Source organism: Platichthys flesus, chromosome 17 (genome assembly GCF_949316205.1).
Source record: "Platichthys flesus chromosome 17, fPlaFle2.1, whole genome shotgun sequence".
NCBI lineage: Eukaryota > Metazoa > Chordata > Actinopteri > Pleuronectiformes > Pleuronectidae > Platichthys > Platichthys flesus.
Window position 1 is genome coordinate 19,562,137 of NC_084961.1, and position 16,210 is coordinate 19,578,346.

Genomic DNA, 16,210 nt, shown 5'->3' on the forward strand with positions numbered 1-16,210 from the left:
AAGGCACTAGTTCACCAACTTATACACTTCCACACCTTCACCTTGTTGATCCGACTGCCTACCTCAGTCAGACAACAGAACAACTTCCTTTGAGATAGAGATGAGAGAAAATTGAGAGGGAGGGGGAGTAGAGAGGGTGGGCGTGTGTGCATGTGTCTGCCTTGTCAGAGAGGGAGAGAGGGAGGTGCTGCATCAACCCGACATACAGCAGCAGCAGCAGGCTGGGCTTAGGGATCTATTGTTCCCTGCTTTATTGCTGCTAGACCTCGTTCTTTCTCATTGAGGAGCCAAGAGAGACAGAGAAACAGAGAGGAAGAGGAGAGCGAGAGGAGACTTCAGCCCTGTTCATCCGGGATTACTTCTTGGACTCGCTGGTGTGGACAAAGCAGAAAACACACTTAAGTCCAGCTCTCTTCCTCGTGGACAGGCTTGCTTTTTTCCTACTGACTGCAGTGGGAACTACAGTAGTTGCCGTGCGGTGGCCATGGGGCTGACCGAAAGAGCTGTGGGGACACCGGCAGTCTTGAGTGGGGCACCTCTCCTCTCTCTCTGGAGGTTAGCACTGCTCTTTTTCTCCATCTGGGAGCTGAATGCACAAACCGCAGTGGAAAATAAACCCCTGTACATCTGGCAAACAGGTATGGTCCACCTTCTACTATTTCATTACCTACTCCGAGGGTTGGAGAAGATGATTGTCCCATTCACTACTACTATGGCACCCTACATTAAATATTAATATGTAAATGTTTGTGTCCATAACATGATGAATGGGAGCTGCTGAACTTGTTCAAAGTGTATTTTTTTGCTTCTATATTATTGTTCACTTTTAATGATTGCATCAAATAATCCTGCAAGGAGGAAGAGGAACTAACAAATGAAAGCAAAAGTTTTTTCCTGATCCTCATTTTCTGCAGAGATGCATGTGGCAGAGGTTGATGCATTGGAGCCATCTTGCTACAGTGTAGTGGGGTAACATATTTACTGCAGTCCCTGAGGTGAATGTCTCTTTACCCCATAACCAAGGTTTAGAGGAGTGGGTTGTGCTGCCCATTTATAGGCTGTACTTCCTTCGCTCTAGACTGAAGCATATGGGACTCCTCGGCTGCCCAGTACTACTATTTGGCTCATTTATTTCAGTTTGACATGTGTGCAACTGATGAGAAATGGTGCATGCACTGTAGTCACATGTGGTTCCTTCTTATATGGAGGGAATACCACTGCGCTACAACAGACATGAAAACACTCCACTTTATCGATGAAGCAGGTGTTTTATTTGTTCAAAGATGAAGCACGAGGTAAAGGTTAACAATCTTTACAGTGTAGGCAGATGTGCGGTACACAGCTCTGTGTTGTTGCTGTTTTGGGTGGTGCCTCCCACTGAACGAAAGCTCATTCACTGTGAGAGAGCAGCACATGGTCAGAGGAACACAATACTGATGCATGGTCCAGCGAGCAAAGTGAAGGAGTGGGAGAAGGAGGGGAGTAAGAGTAGGGGGGATGGATCTCCCTCACCCTATAAGGACAGGAGTGCCCTTTGGATGCAGCTGGAGATCAATGTTCACTTTCACATCTGTCTAATCTCTCTCTGTTTCTCTGGATCAATGTACTGGTTTCATTGGGACCCCGCAGCCCCTTCCCACCAGTAGGGGCTGATCAATGGGTAAAGTCCTGGTAAATCAGGCTGCATAGGATCAATGCTGCCTTTAGTGGGAATCCTAAATGTAATCTATGTGCTATGTTTGTGATATTTAAATATTTAAAGTCTTTGTGAAATTTGTTTTCGCTTAACAAAATGCAAATACACAAAATACATTTATATATATATAGTATATGTGTCCTTCAGTGTTTGAATTTGCCCTTATTTGGCCAAAGATGTAATTACCAGAAATAATTGAGTTAATTTGTTTCTCTGTAGTAAGAGCAGCCCCAACATTGTTTTCTGAGGTAGATCACTTTGGTACTAATGATATCGGTGCTGTGATTTAATTGGTAAAATATCAGTGCACTAAAAAATCTCTTAATTTCATTAGTGTTATTTTAAAAAAAACAATTCTATATGAGCAAGAAGCAGGGCAGATTCAATTCAAAGCTTTAAACATTCTGGGATTTCATATACAGTTGCAATCAGAAATATTCAACCCCACAAAGATTTTAAGGATTTATCAATTAAAGTAGACAGAATCTTGTTCTTTGATCAAGATTCTGCTTCGGATGCCTTCTTCATGAGTTGAGTGATACAGAAAATCAACACGGAAAATGCATGATGTAGTATTTGTGTGTAGCAGTATATTTTGTTAAGATAGCCATGTCACAATTATTCAACCCCTATATAAAATTGTTGTTTTTAAAGCTGTCTGACAGTTTTTTTTGTCCTAAAGTTGAGTTGAAACATTATTAAGCCTTTGGGAACTCTATACTGATCCTTCATTTGCTTCAGCTGTGATGCTTATATAAACCCCACCCATGAAGGTATTCAAGGTGAGTTGCAATCATGAGAAAGACAAAGGATCTTACACAAAAGCTGAGAGAGGAGATTATTTCATCACACCTGAAAGGCCTTGGGTAGAAGAAGAATTCCCCAAAAAATTATATTCCAAGAGACACAATTGGTAACATTATAAGGAAGTTTACAACTGATGGAGCAGCTTCAAACATGCCTGGCCGTGGAAGAAAACCCAGCATTTCATCAAGGACCCTAGCAACTTAGTCAGAACAACTCAGATAAACCCCTGTGTGACTACAAGACACCTACAGGATGACCTGATGAAGGCTGGTACAAGTGCTGCAGTGGCAACTATAAGACATGCACTGAATAATAAAGGACTTAATGGCCGGCTCAAAGACGCACTCAGCTCTTGACCACAAGCAACATCAAAAGTCGACTAGAATATGCCAGGAGGAATTTGGATAAGCCTACAGACTTTTGGGTGACAGTTCTATGGACTGATGAAACCAAACTGGAACTGTTTGAACGTATGGACCAGCGGTATGTCTGGCATGTGAAAGGCCAAGCTTATGACCAGAAGAATACCATTCCCACAGTCCAGCATGGAGGTTGGTCAAAGATGATGTTGGGCTGTTTTTCTGCGGCAGGAACTAGCCTTTATTGTGTACATGGCATCATGGATTCACAGAAATACCAGGCCATTTTAAAGAGGAATGTGATTCCTTCTGTTGACAAATTAAACCTTGGTGATCATTGGACTTTCCAGCAAGACAATGATCCAAAGAAAAATCTCCAAATCCACCAAAGCTTGGTTGAGAAAAAGATCCTGGAACGTCCTGGAGTGGCATTCACAGTCACCAGATTCAAATTTGATTGAAAATCCATGGTGGGATTTAAAGAAGGCAGTTGCAGCATGGAAGCCATCAAACATCACTGATCTAGAGGCTTTTGCACTTGAAAAATGGGCAAAGATTCCAATCGAGAGGCGTAAGAAGCTTGTCCCCACTTACCGAAAACATTTTTTAGAAGTTATAAAAGCTAGAGGATGCGCCACAAAGTACTGAAGCTTGGGGGTTGAAAAATACCGCACATGCAGATGTGTTGAAAGAGTTACATTTTTCATTTGAACTTCAAAGTTAAGTCAACTTCTGTTGTCAAAATAACTAAAATACGCATCAATAAATATCTTTTGTTGTTTGATGAGGTTTTTCTGTCATTTATTGTCATTATCTGTCATCCACATCACTATAATGTCTATTGAGGTGAGGGGGTTGAATATTTCTGATTGCAACTGTACATGAAACCTTGACCACTTCTGATAATGTCTTTAATGCATTGATGTGTCTTAGTTTGAAAAATAGATACGGCTAGTTTAAGTCTGAATATTTCTCAAAAGTAATTTATCTAGAATAAAGCAGTTCAGATCATTAAGCGTGATCGCATTTTAATATGCATATGTAAATAAGTTGCCGTTGTTGTTTAGGTTTTTTGAACTACCTTGTGCAAATGCGTGCTAACAAAAGCAACTGCTCTAGCTTCCATTTCCTGAGTGCATTAGAAACCCAAAATGTGGAATATATAAAGCAATAGACAGCAATAATTGATAATTGATAGATAACACTAGATGCACAACTTATTTTATCTTAGAGTTCAATCCATGCCAATAAGAGGCTAAAGACTAAGATACTTTAAACTTTAAAGAGTTCATCCACACTATATAACATAATATTAATCAATAAAAGATCAAATTCTCTATTTTTTTAGCACGCCAGTTTCATTGTTCACACCCTGTGCGAAGGAATGGAAATCTGATGGTATTATGTGTTCTACCTCCCACTGTGTAAAGACAGGGGAGGAGATTAAGGATAGAGAAACCAGAGCAGATTGGCCAGACAAAGCTAACCTAGATACAGTAGAGACATGTTTATGTGTGTCTCTTCTCAGCTTAAGTGTGTCGGCACTTGGCTCCCCGATGCTAGTTTGGCTCACAGACAGGAACTTGGCACTGCTGTTGACATGAATGGCAGTTAAATATTATTGCTTGTTGTATTCTTGCATTTGACGTTGCATTTTTGATGAGATCCCACCTTCCCAACGTAGCCCTGACCATTCCCCACATACTCAACACGACAATCCAGGAGGCTCTTCCTGCCCCTCAATAGCTTTTGTGTTGGAGCCAATAGGGTGTATGTCAAGATGTTGCAAGAGGAGATGGAGTCTCTTCCATATTTTTTTCAGTTACAAATTGGCTACATCTATAACTCTTGTACAGATGGGCTGCTGAAATTAGCCACAGGAGTACTATGTGAGGGTGGGTTTTCAAGAAACAACTGTTCCTAACAACATGTACACCAGTGCCAAGGGAGTTAGTACAATTTTACTCAATGTACTGTAGTTATATTAGTATTTAATCTACTTAATCATCCTATTTGGACCACAATGAAGACTGAAGTGTAACCAGGCCGGGAATGCTCAATAAAACAAACAGATGAGTGGTCTGGTCGCAGTACTCCCCTAACTATGTGCATATGTATGGAGTTGTGTGGCATTGTGTAATTTGGCAGTCTGTGTAATTTCTTTTGGCACAATAATTGCTTGTGTTGTCTCAGAATTTGATGCAAAGAAGCCACAGACAGAAGGTAGCGGATTATTCCTGTTCCTGCATGTTGCTCTCTAGGATTTCCTCCCACTCTCAACTGGTCTGTCCGAATAAGTCTTGCAGGTGATCTATACATTGACAAGGAAGATTTCTTTCACAACTTTGTTCTTTTTTGTAGGTCTTACAACAAATGGTTGATTCTGAGGAAAGTTTCAAAGGCCAACACTATATTTTTTTCTGCAGAAATCCACCTTGACAGAAGTGTCTTAGGCAGGCAGGTTAGTCAATGCCAGGGGCAGGAGAAAAAAACTGTTCGTCAGACTGGCCAAACCTGTGCCTGATGTTTGTGGGTTTTGAAACATAGGTCATCTTTGACAGAGTTTTATTACAACCCATATTTATGTTTTATGTTAGGCAACCTCTAGTTTAATTATGAGAGTACTTACAGACATTGTAATTGTGATGGGAGCAGAAGATAGTTGACAACGTATGTATATAAAGCAATAAACTTTGTGTTAGGATGTAACTCGGGCTGCATTCATGGGTCAATAAAAGACTTACAACACTAACCATTATGACAAAGGTCCTCGTCTCTGAAGAAAAAGCTTACATTACCAAATTACAGTCTTTTTCTAAACCTATAACCAAACCGTCATGTTTAAATCTTTATTATTCTTACCTTGATGACAAAGGTCAGTATGCCTGCTGGTTGTAAGCATCTATGGATTATATTCTTGTCACGATGAGAACAAAGGTATTGTATGCATTTCACTGGTCTACTCCTATGGGTCGTATCTTAGAGTTGGCATAGCTAATGTATGATTCTTCAGGTTGATTTGTTGACCAAGCTGGATGATTTGACAAAGGCAAACTGCAGAATTATGACCTCAACCGATCTAATGTAAACATCCGTCAGAGTTCAAGAACAGAGTCTTTTTTAGGATACATGCAGTGCAGGGATCTGCCTTATGCGTGTCTTTTCCCAAGATACTGTAATTTTTAATAAATCCCTCATGATTTGTGTAGAAACAGTAAAAAGCCACACCGCACTGTAATGAGTATTATTACTTCTCCAAGACAACAAAACCTCCATGACTTGATAATGGATAAAATAACCTGAAATATCAATGTTCTGATTGTCTTCTCTGTGATGTCACATGGCATATTTAGATAACGGCAGGGGTCATATTATTTCCTTTCCGAAGGCTTCTTACTATACTTCGTGTAAAAAAGGTATCTGAGGCTTCGGATGAATGGCAGGCACACCATACACTCGAAATCCGATGAACCGTGGCTCTTTAGAGCCTCACAGCGTGCCTAAGAACAGTTGTTTCTGCTGTGAATTTCCAGTTTTCTCTCATTTGTCTTTTCCAAGCAACCTTTTAACCATCAGTATACTGTCAGTGTAGCTGGAGACTTCCTGTACTGGTGCAGGACAACAATGGTCTCTGCAGAGCTGAACAAACTGGAGCAATGACTGATGGTAATTAGTAGGGCAGGTCCTCCGTCCAGACCAAGCCAGCTTCAGAAAGACCCAATGAATGGTGGCCATTTAGGGCCACAAAAACCACACACGCACAGAAAACAACAGTGTCTCGGCATTGTCCTCATGTGGCGTACGTCTCTGTTCTGGCCCTCCACTGCAGATGCTCGTGTCCATGTGGTGCACAAAAGAAAGAGGAGGCTTCACCTTCAGTCACATGACTCGCTCTTTGTTCTTCCTCAAATGTCCCCATAGAATTACCCCCCCGCCCCTCCTCATCCCCCCCACGGGCACACACTGTCACCATCACCCACTCCCCCTCTCTCAAGGTGACCTTTAACCTCAGAACTGAGAGGGGTCTCATGAGGGTATCACAGGAGAAAAGGAGGTGGGGGTGGACGGTGAAATACAGCAGCTTCTCCGGATCAAGTGTCAAGTGCTTAATTCAGCCATTTACACCAGTACATTTAATAAGCTGCCTGTGAGCTGGAGGTCGACTGATTAACGTGTATTGAAGGTGATACAGTGATACTCATGTCTTTAAATCTGAAGGTGCCAGTAATGTGTTTAAAACTACAGTGTTCAGTATATTCTGAAGCATGGAACCAAGGTTCATATATATTATATGAAACAATATGAGCCATGGAAGAAATAATTATGTGCGATGCGAGAGGTGTTGATTGTACTGACCAAACCAGAGAAAAGCAAGTCGACAGTGCTTGTTAGCTGCTATTAGCTGATTGTGTTGTTTTTTCACCACTCACGCTGAACACGGTGAAACATTGATCAGCTTAAGACACAGTTATATTTTCATTGGAGTTGATGTACAATTAAATGAGTCAAAGGTGAGCAAATAAAGGACCTATTATTTGTCAGGTGACCAGAAATCTTACCTCAAATGTTGCACTGGGTCTGTTGAAATCTAAACAGTAATAACAAGTTTGCTAAAGTGAAAGGCTGCATAATGTCAAACTAGTTCGATTTTGAAATGTTTTTCTGAGTTATAGATACTGATTAATGCATATTTGTAGGAATAGTCTCTCGAGTTAGATAAAAATATGCCAATATGTTCATCTGTGCTGTGGCAATAATGTGTCTGTCCTAGCTTAGCATCAATACTTTAAATACTTTAAATACATTTTGAGACTGTCTAGTTTTACTCTGCCACACTTTCTAAGAAGATATTGTACTTTCTACCCCATTAAACTTACAGGTAGCAGACCTGGCTGAATTAAATAGGTATATTATATTCAACATGAGAATACTCAACTTTCTTTTCAAGGGAGACCTTAGTCTTTACCACAAAACTGACCACATTGGCTAATTTTGTATTCAAATTTCAAAGTCGCCCAATTGTAGGGCACTGCATTGCTTAGTAGCTGCAGTGGCTCTTTAAAATGACTGGAGCTTACATTTTCTCTATGTGGACCTCCTCTGGTTCCCAAAGGCAAAGGCTGAAGTAGTGTCCTTATGTTATAGTATGACACATCCTCCAGTGGTGATGATTCAGTGCAGCTGATCACATCCAATCTCCTACTACCAGCCTGCATTCTCCCGGCTCTGCTATTACAGCTTGCTCAAAGTAGCTCCTTTTCCAGTGAGGTTGTCATTTTTTAACAGTTTTATTTTCCCTTTTCTGTTTAATGCAATTTTTGGATTTATGGCTGACTTGCTTGCCGCTCAGAACAATATTGTGCGAGTCATAAAATTGATGAAGGCCCATCTATCACTTTTGACAGACAGAGATTGGTGTACACTTTTTCACTGCTTACTGTCTGTGACTGTGTTGTCAGAACTTGTTTGTGTAGGAGCATGTGTGGCTTGGGGGGAATCAAACCTTTATTCTAATTTTCTTGTGCACCGCTGATGTTGGACAAACCATTTCAGTGAAAACATATGGATGTTCATGAGTAATTAAAATGCATTCGTTATGTTGAACACACACTGGAGTGTCAGATGGGCCTGGAGCTTGAGGAGCTTGAGCATTGCTATTAAGGTGTCATAAAGGCGGGTGGGATTATTTCTGGTTTTGATGGGATTCATCAGGTGCCAAATTGCAGCCATTATTCTGTGTTGGTTTGAAGGAGCTAAATCCAGCTGTTAAATTTTGCCTGGTGGGCTGCCCCAGGTGGTGTGGATGTGTATAGAAACACACACACACACACACACTCACACACACAGGTGCATGCACACACCAACACTCCACTGAACTCAGCACTGTGTCTTTGTCTCTCTCTCTCTCAGCCGCCTGCTGTCTCTAATCGACCTTGTAATCCCCATTAACATTGACACACTCTTATTTCTCTTTTCTTTTACTTGACAAGTAAAAAAGAATTTGTAATAAGGTAGTTTAGTATGTCACCACCCTGACAAAAGCAGAGTGTCATTCGTGCAATTCGTCCCGCATCCACATCGTTCCTACTTTATTCAGTTTCTTTTATTTCTCACTCACATATAACTCTAGCAACACCCATTCATTTACACATAGGCACACATACACACACGCACACACATACACGGATGGGCATTGTGTGTGTGGCATACCTCATTACTTCCAGAGAGAGGCCTGACAATGGGGGAGGAGTGTTGCTGTCAGTTTGCCACCAACAGGCAGTGGAGCCATGGAGGCTGAGTAATTACATGGGAGTGGAGTTTGTTCGATGCGGGTGCAACTCCACTGCATGGCCACCACCTCGTCTGTTAGCTGACAAGAGGACAGCGCTGACGAAAATACACACTCGGGTTTGACTGTTAATGGGTTTACAAATATACAGGGTTGCCACTGGCCAATTAGTCACCATGGGGCTGGTTTAAATAATTACTGCACTCCCCTAGTAGCCACAGTGTTCCCTCTATTCCCAAAATGAAAGTGTTTCGAAGGATCAACAACTCAGATTTAAGTCATGGGTATTCTGAGAGCTTTTCTTGTTGCGGGGTTAAACAGTAAAGGTAGAGGCTTGGGGCCTCCTGCAGCGACCACAGGTTTAGTTCCTTCTCAACCTTTGCTTGGTGTCTTCGCTCATTTGTCTCCCTATTTCATGCTGACACTGCCCTATCAATAAAGGCAAGAATACCGTTGAGAATATATGAATGTGAACATACACATTAATCGTTGACACATTAATCTGGCTGGTAATTGTAGACAGTGTAGTGTAGTTGGTTGAGTGAGGCAACTTTAGTTTTATTAATTATGCATCAGGGGACATCCCCTACCCATCAAGAGTCATGAAGACAAATCCTCTGGGAACCATGATGGTCTGTATCCACGTTTTTGCCATCTATCCGCTTGATGTTAATATATTTCACTGGAAATTTTAAAACTTTGACCCACTTGTGGTGCTCCCAGATAACATACGGATGTCAGCCACTTCAGACAATGATGCAGCACTTCTTGCCTTCTTGTGGCTGGTACAAAATGGATGTGCGCCTACAGTGGCCCACTTGTAAAATAGCAAATGTGACCCAAATATCCAAAAACATGTGGAGCTCTAGGCAAGGTTTTATTTTGAACATTTTGAGCATAAAGTGGCCTATGTTGGAAGATAGTGAATATTGCCCAAATCCGGGTGACCTTTGGCCCCTTTATTTGACATGTTGTCTTAAGCTTACTTGTGGCCAAACAAGACAAGGGCTCCCAAGTGTCATATTTTTCATGCAGTCTGTGGGCTGGATGACAGTGTGGGCCAAATCTGATCATGCAGGCTGTATGAAAGGGAAGGGGATCAAACCATCAGGTTGTTTGAATTCCTGCAATGTATGGGACAAAACCTATGGCAATGTATTTGATAGTTTTAAAACGAAAAATGTACATCTCCAAGAGGCATTTAGTCCTCTCGGAACCCTTATTTTTTATCTATTGTAATCCATATAATGAATTTGCTGAACTGAACACCATCGCTAGAGCTATGCAGTGTAGTGGTGTAGTAGATAAAACCATAGGGGAAGAGGTTGGGGAAGAAACTGTTAAATTGTTAAAAAAAATGTTGGATCATCCAACGTGCTGTAACTGTGTTGTCAGCAGTTCCCCACACAACTACTCCAATGTATTAGCCCTGTTCATCACCGTTCCTTAATTCCCACCCTTCAGAGTCATTAATCCCAAACCAGCTCACTTACTAATTCTAACAAAACAAGTGGTAAGAATGGAGGCATGTGAGTTGGTGATGGCCAGAAAGAATGGCTGCCAAGCAACTCTTTGATTGCGGGTGCAGCCTTTGCAAAACAATACTAGTTCAACCAACCACATTACAGTGATTAGCACAGTCTTCCTGTTGTCAGATAAACCCTTGTTTTCCTCTGGCTAACTCATAGTCTCCTTGTGGCTTGATTAGCCCTGGGAAGCGTGCTAAAGGATTGGCCTAAGCAGCATTAAGAGATCAACCTGAGATCGCTCTCTCTCTCTCTCTCTCTCTCTCTCTCTCTCTCTCTCTCTCTCTCTCTCTCTCTCTCTCTCTCTCTCTCTCTCTCTCTCTCTCTCTGTCTGTCTGTGAAGCCCTCTATTAGAGATCACTTCCAGCTAACTGACACATGATCTAAAGCCTACAACTCTTATCTTCAGTAAGTAAACCTACACATGAGAAATTGCAGGTATATGATGATCTTTCACAACATCATTTCTAAATCAAGCCCAACTCAGAGCCTAAAAGTGTCAGACCAGGCCTATACTTAGCAGTAGCTGCACTGATTTAGTGACTGGATCATAGTGGCTCAGTTCATTTTGTCTTTGATTTGACAACTGTTGGGTCAACAAACATAAATAAACAAAGAACTGGGGCTGAAAATCTCTTCACATACTTTACTTACTGTGGGAGATAGCTGTTTAGGCAAGTATAATAGAACAAATAGAATAAGAAAGTTGACAGGATTCATTAATCGACTTGGCGTTAATGTCACTATTTTTTAACATCCTGGCAGACTGAGTTCACTTAATAATTTAGACATGACTGGATACAAAGTCAAGTAGTAAATAGGCCTGTAACGATTCTCCATCCAAAACCAAAACCGCGGTCCAGACCAGTTTTGCTACGCAAGTAAGGAACTGCCACACATCTCCCCGACCATCCTGCATGCTGTCACAGCTGCAGGTGCAGCCTGTTGCGTGTCTGAATATGTGTCCAATCACCCCCAAGCTTATGCCCGACTTTATGAAGATCTGCGGTAAATCCCTGGAACAGATTATTTGTTTTCAACTGTTTTTCTTTGTTTAAACTGTATTGAACTGAGGTGTGTTGGGTTTGTGGGGGAGACTGAACCGGACTTTGTAATATATTGAAGAAGTGAACAATTGTAAAGCAACTATTTCCATTTGACTGTTTACTTTTGAATTTTCATTTGCTGCCTGTATGCCGAGTAGTGTCCAAGACCAAAATTACATTAAGGTTAACAACGTAGAGCCTCCGGTAATTGGACTGAGTACCATGATATAATGACTTTAATGACAGAGTTATGCTGTGGTGGGCCATCCGACTTAGACCTGGTAGTTAGTATCTCTGAATGTCATTTCTACACTGTGATACTGGGCTGCCAGTGAAACAGACACACATAGTGATATGGTGGATAAGTACTATTTGAGTTCTGTGTGATGTGTTATTAATAGCCAAGGAAATAACACAAGGAGAGATTCACCTCTGGCAGTCGAAGCTGTGCAGCCAGACAAATAAGATGGAGCACACACAAGCGCATAGGGTGTGGGAGAAATAAAACACACTCACACTCATTATGATGCACAGAGTCCAAAACAATCCCATTTCCATAAGCAAGGAATCAGAATGTTAGGACATGCATAGTCAACATAACATGTATTGAGCTAATTGTGACTTCATAACCTTCTCCTGACATTTCAAGTTCTTCTTCTACACAAAAAACATAAAATGTGAAAAAACCAACAGCTATTATCTATACACGATACTTACTCAAATTTCAATCAATAAATACAAATGAAACAGTAACCTGTTGACCCTGCTGCCCCGTTCTGGAGCTAATGCTGCCCTGATCTTTTTCTTTAGCAGAGCACATCCCTCTGACAAGGCCAAACAAAAAGAATGAATGAAGTAGTCTGAAAAACACCAGCCTTTTCTACTGTTGCAATAAACATTCCAACGTAAGTTGTCTTACTGAAATATAAATATGTTTGATTAATTTATGACAAACTGACACAAATTATTAAAATACAATAATACGCAATAATACTCACCGAAAGTGGGCAAATAAATACCTGCTCCTGTCCTGCCTGTGATTGGCTTACCCAGATATCCTAACAAATAATTACTCATCATGCCTACACCTAACCAACCCTACAAATGAAGCCGGTGAGTGGGGACAAATACAACACTTCCTTGGCTCATGCCCTAATCCTTCCACCATGTTTGTTGTTAATCAGTTCAGTACTTCTTGTTATATCCTGCTGACATACAAATAAAAAAACATGGGTTAAAACATGACTTCCTTGGCAGAGGTAATAAGAGCAAAACTTTTTGCACTGTGCAATACTTGTACTATTTGACACTTTGGCAATGTGGTATGTCATGAATACTGTATATACTGTATTTTAGCTTCTAAGGGTCTATTTCAACTCCAAGTCTTGTTTTGAATTGAATTAATTGCATCTTAAGTCAGTTGAGAATGGGAAACATAGAGATAGATGGGAAGATATGAGATATGAAATATTAATTCTTAATACCAGCAGCACACAGTAGAAACTCCCTTAAATAGCAGCACTTTAACTGCAGTCATCACTGTATTATTCATCAGGTCTTGGAGGCAGTGGCACCCTGGAAGACACAAACACAGTTACACCAGTCATCCTTGGCCTAATGAGGCCCTGAGGAGGCCACTGAGGTCAAAACACAACCAGATCCCAGCAAGTGAGCTGTCTCTTTCTCAGTCGAAAGAGACACACTCCTCCAGAAATGAAAATAAAAAAGGCAGCAGTGCCCATGCCCCCTGTGAATGAGAGGTTAAATTCGTATTCCAAGTCACCGTGAAAAATATTATCTGGCACTGTGTCACAGCAGTGCCATCTTTTCATGCTCCATATTGTGCTTCTTCTCGGATTAACTGATTGTCCAGCCAGTCAGTTAATGCAGATGATGGGCTGTTTCTGAAAGGGCAGTATACATAGATTGATTGATTACAGGTTACAAGTAGACGATGATCATGTGATTAGAGCCAAGGCACGTTTTTAATAAGGGTGTTATTCAAATTAATTTAATTTGAGAACTTTTCATTGATTCTACTTAATGATTTCACTCAGACGGCTTCATCTGCTGTATACAAAACTGAGAAATAAGCACCGCTTGCTTATGAACATCAACAAAAGCTACTGTTTTTTCAATTCAACTTTTTTATTACTATACAAATGTAACAATACATACAAACTGATAAAACATATAACCTACAAAACTGTTAGAGCACAACAGTAAGCAGAAAAAAGTTAAATCAAAGAAGCAGACAAACAAGCCAACGAAAAAATAACTAAAGGAAAATATAATTTACATATAACAGTCCAGATCAAGGACCACTGGCCCTTGGAACCCACACCATCAGGAGTGGGGGTGGAGCTGAGTGTGTGGGGGGGAGGAGACAAACACCCCATAACCATTTACGACATAACAGAACAAAAGCAATTAGGTGACGCTGCACGCTGCACATACCCCCACCAACGACCACACAACCCTCCAAGGACCATCTGTCAGCAGCAGTGAGCTCACAAAAAGACAAAAGATGAAAGAGAGGGAGGCAGAGCGTACGCCAGCAGACATGACAGCACAAGCTCGAGGTACAACTGGGAACGACTTTATTAAATAACTATGTATGCACATTTTCTGCCAATCCTTCTGTCACCCAGTGTAATTTACAGTAACATATTGAACTCAGACATATTAACCTATGTGGATATTTAATATTTAATGACATCAGTTATCCCCAGTACTAACTAGTGAGATATTATGCTCACTAGTTAATAATTGCATCAATAATTAATTATTATTAGTATTTATTTATTTTATCTCAGTGTTTACTTTCATTGTTACAAGAATCCACATATGCTGGAAGGATTTACTTATATATATATATATATATATATATATATATATATATATTACTGATATAATACTTTACAATTATATACTTCTGTATTCTACATTACAGTATGTAATCCACAAATATCCTCCTTAATTAAATTATCCTTATTTACTTTCTCTTTGTCTTGTTTGTCTGTGAGATGATAGGGTGATGGTGTCTTCCATGAAGACTCTCTGTGAAATAAGTTTGTTAAGATGCGTAACATTTACAAACAGTGATGAACATTTATTTTCTTAGCATGATAGTGGCCATTTGAGAATTTGGTTTCATACATTATGTTAGTGGCTAAACTTTTAAATTCAGGATCTCCACTTCATCTAATCATACTCTTAGTTCACAAGTTACAGTTCAACTTATCTAAGTTCAAGAATTCCAACACCTTTCAGCACTTTCACTACTTGATACTTGAACTCCACTCAGCACTTTTATTGAATGATACTTCATTCATTACTTACACTCAAATCAAATCTTCTCTTTCAGCATTTTCATTCTACCGTTCCAGTTGAAATTAATTAAAGTGGTCGAAGAGTAAAAAGTCCAGTAAAACCTGATTAGTTTCCTAGAGAAAAAGACCCTCCAGAGGAAATGGGATAAGACTTCTGTTATAGGTACAATTTTACTAACTATAAAGCTGATATTGGCAAGAGGAGAGTATGATGTTAGGTATTTTGCCAAATCTTCAGGTATGTACACTTGGAACAGGTATAAACACTTAATTGAGTGGTGATAAACAGATTGAAATAGACTGAAACCTTTACCCTCCTTACACCGGTTATGTTGCCCAGAGATTGGGAAGTCTGAAAAGTTAAACCAGGAGAAGTTTAATTGTAAATAATGAAAACATTATTTTGATTTTTTGTGTCACAAAGTAAAAAGAATGAAGAGCCTGGTTTTAAGTGTAATGACAGACCTGCGTTCATCAGAGTGAATGAGCGAATATGACCTAGCTCACTGAGTCTTACTATCGCGTGGTATCACATAATCTGACACGAAACCAGCGCAGCCGTCCATCAGAGGTCATCAGGGAGCCCTGTGGGGAGCTTCAGTGCGCTGGGGGTCAGACTGCTCTAACTTTGATTCCTGACCCTGGTGATTTGATTATTGAGAGAGCAGTAATCATCCGACAGTGACACAAGGAAGAAACTAGCAAGGACTTTGCAAACATGAGTTCTTGTCTAAAAATAAACACTGCAGCTCAGATTGTGTAAAGAAAAGATGTGATAATACATGCAGGGTGAACATTTTAATTAAATGGAAGGTGAGCAAAGTATTGATATCAGTGGGATCAAAGCTGTGAGTTTTAACAGTCTGGAAGTTGCCAATTTACTTCTATCACATGAACACAGACTTCTTCTGATAATGAGGCTACAGTTGGTTAGCAATATAGAGGAAGAGTCATTGTCTGGGAGCTTTACAGTTTTATTCATTGTTGTTTTGGGCTCTTCTGATGCAGTGAAACAAACAATATCAATCTATGATAAGTTTACAAGGTTGGTATCGCTAACAAATAGTAATAAGTTACTTCACATAGCTGGATATTCATCCAATTTAATACAGTTTTTGTCATTATCTCAAGGCACTTTACATAGTAAAGCAAAAA

The 16,210-nt window shown here is 40.3% G+C and overlaps 1 protein-coding gene across 1 annotated transcript in view; it reads left to right on the plus strand.

The window, feature by feature from the left end:
• The first annotated feature begins 286 nt into the window (after positions 1–286).
• The window catches only part of LOC133972728 (thrombospondin type-1 domain-containing protein 7A-like), a 132,957-nt gene continuing 117,033 nt past the window's right edge, over positions 287–16,210 (plus strand). The window contains exon 1 of the mRNA XM_062410306.1: positions 287–638. Coding sequence (XP_062266290.1) covers positions 485–638 — 154 coding nt within the window. The 5' untranslated portion in view covers positions 287–484. The remainder of the gene's footprint in view (positions 639–16,210) is intronic.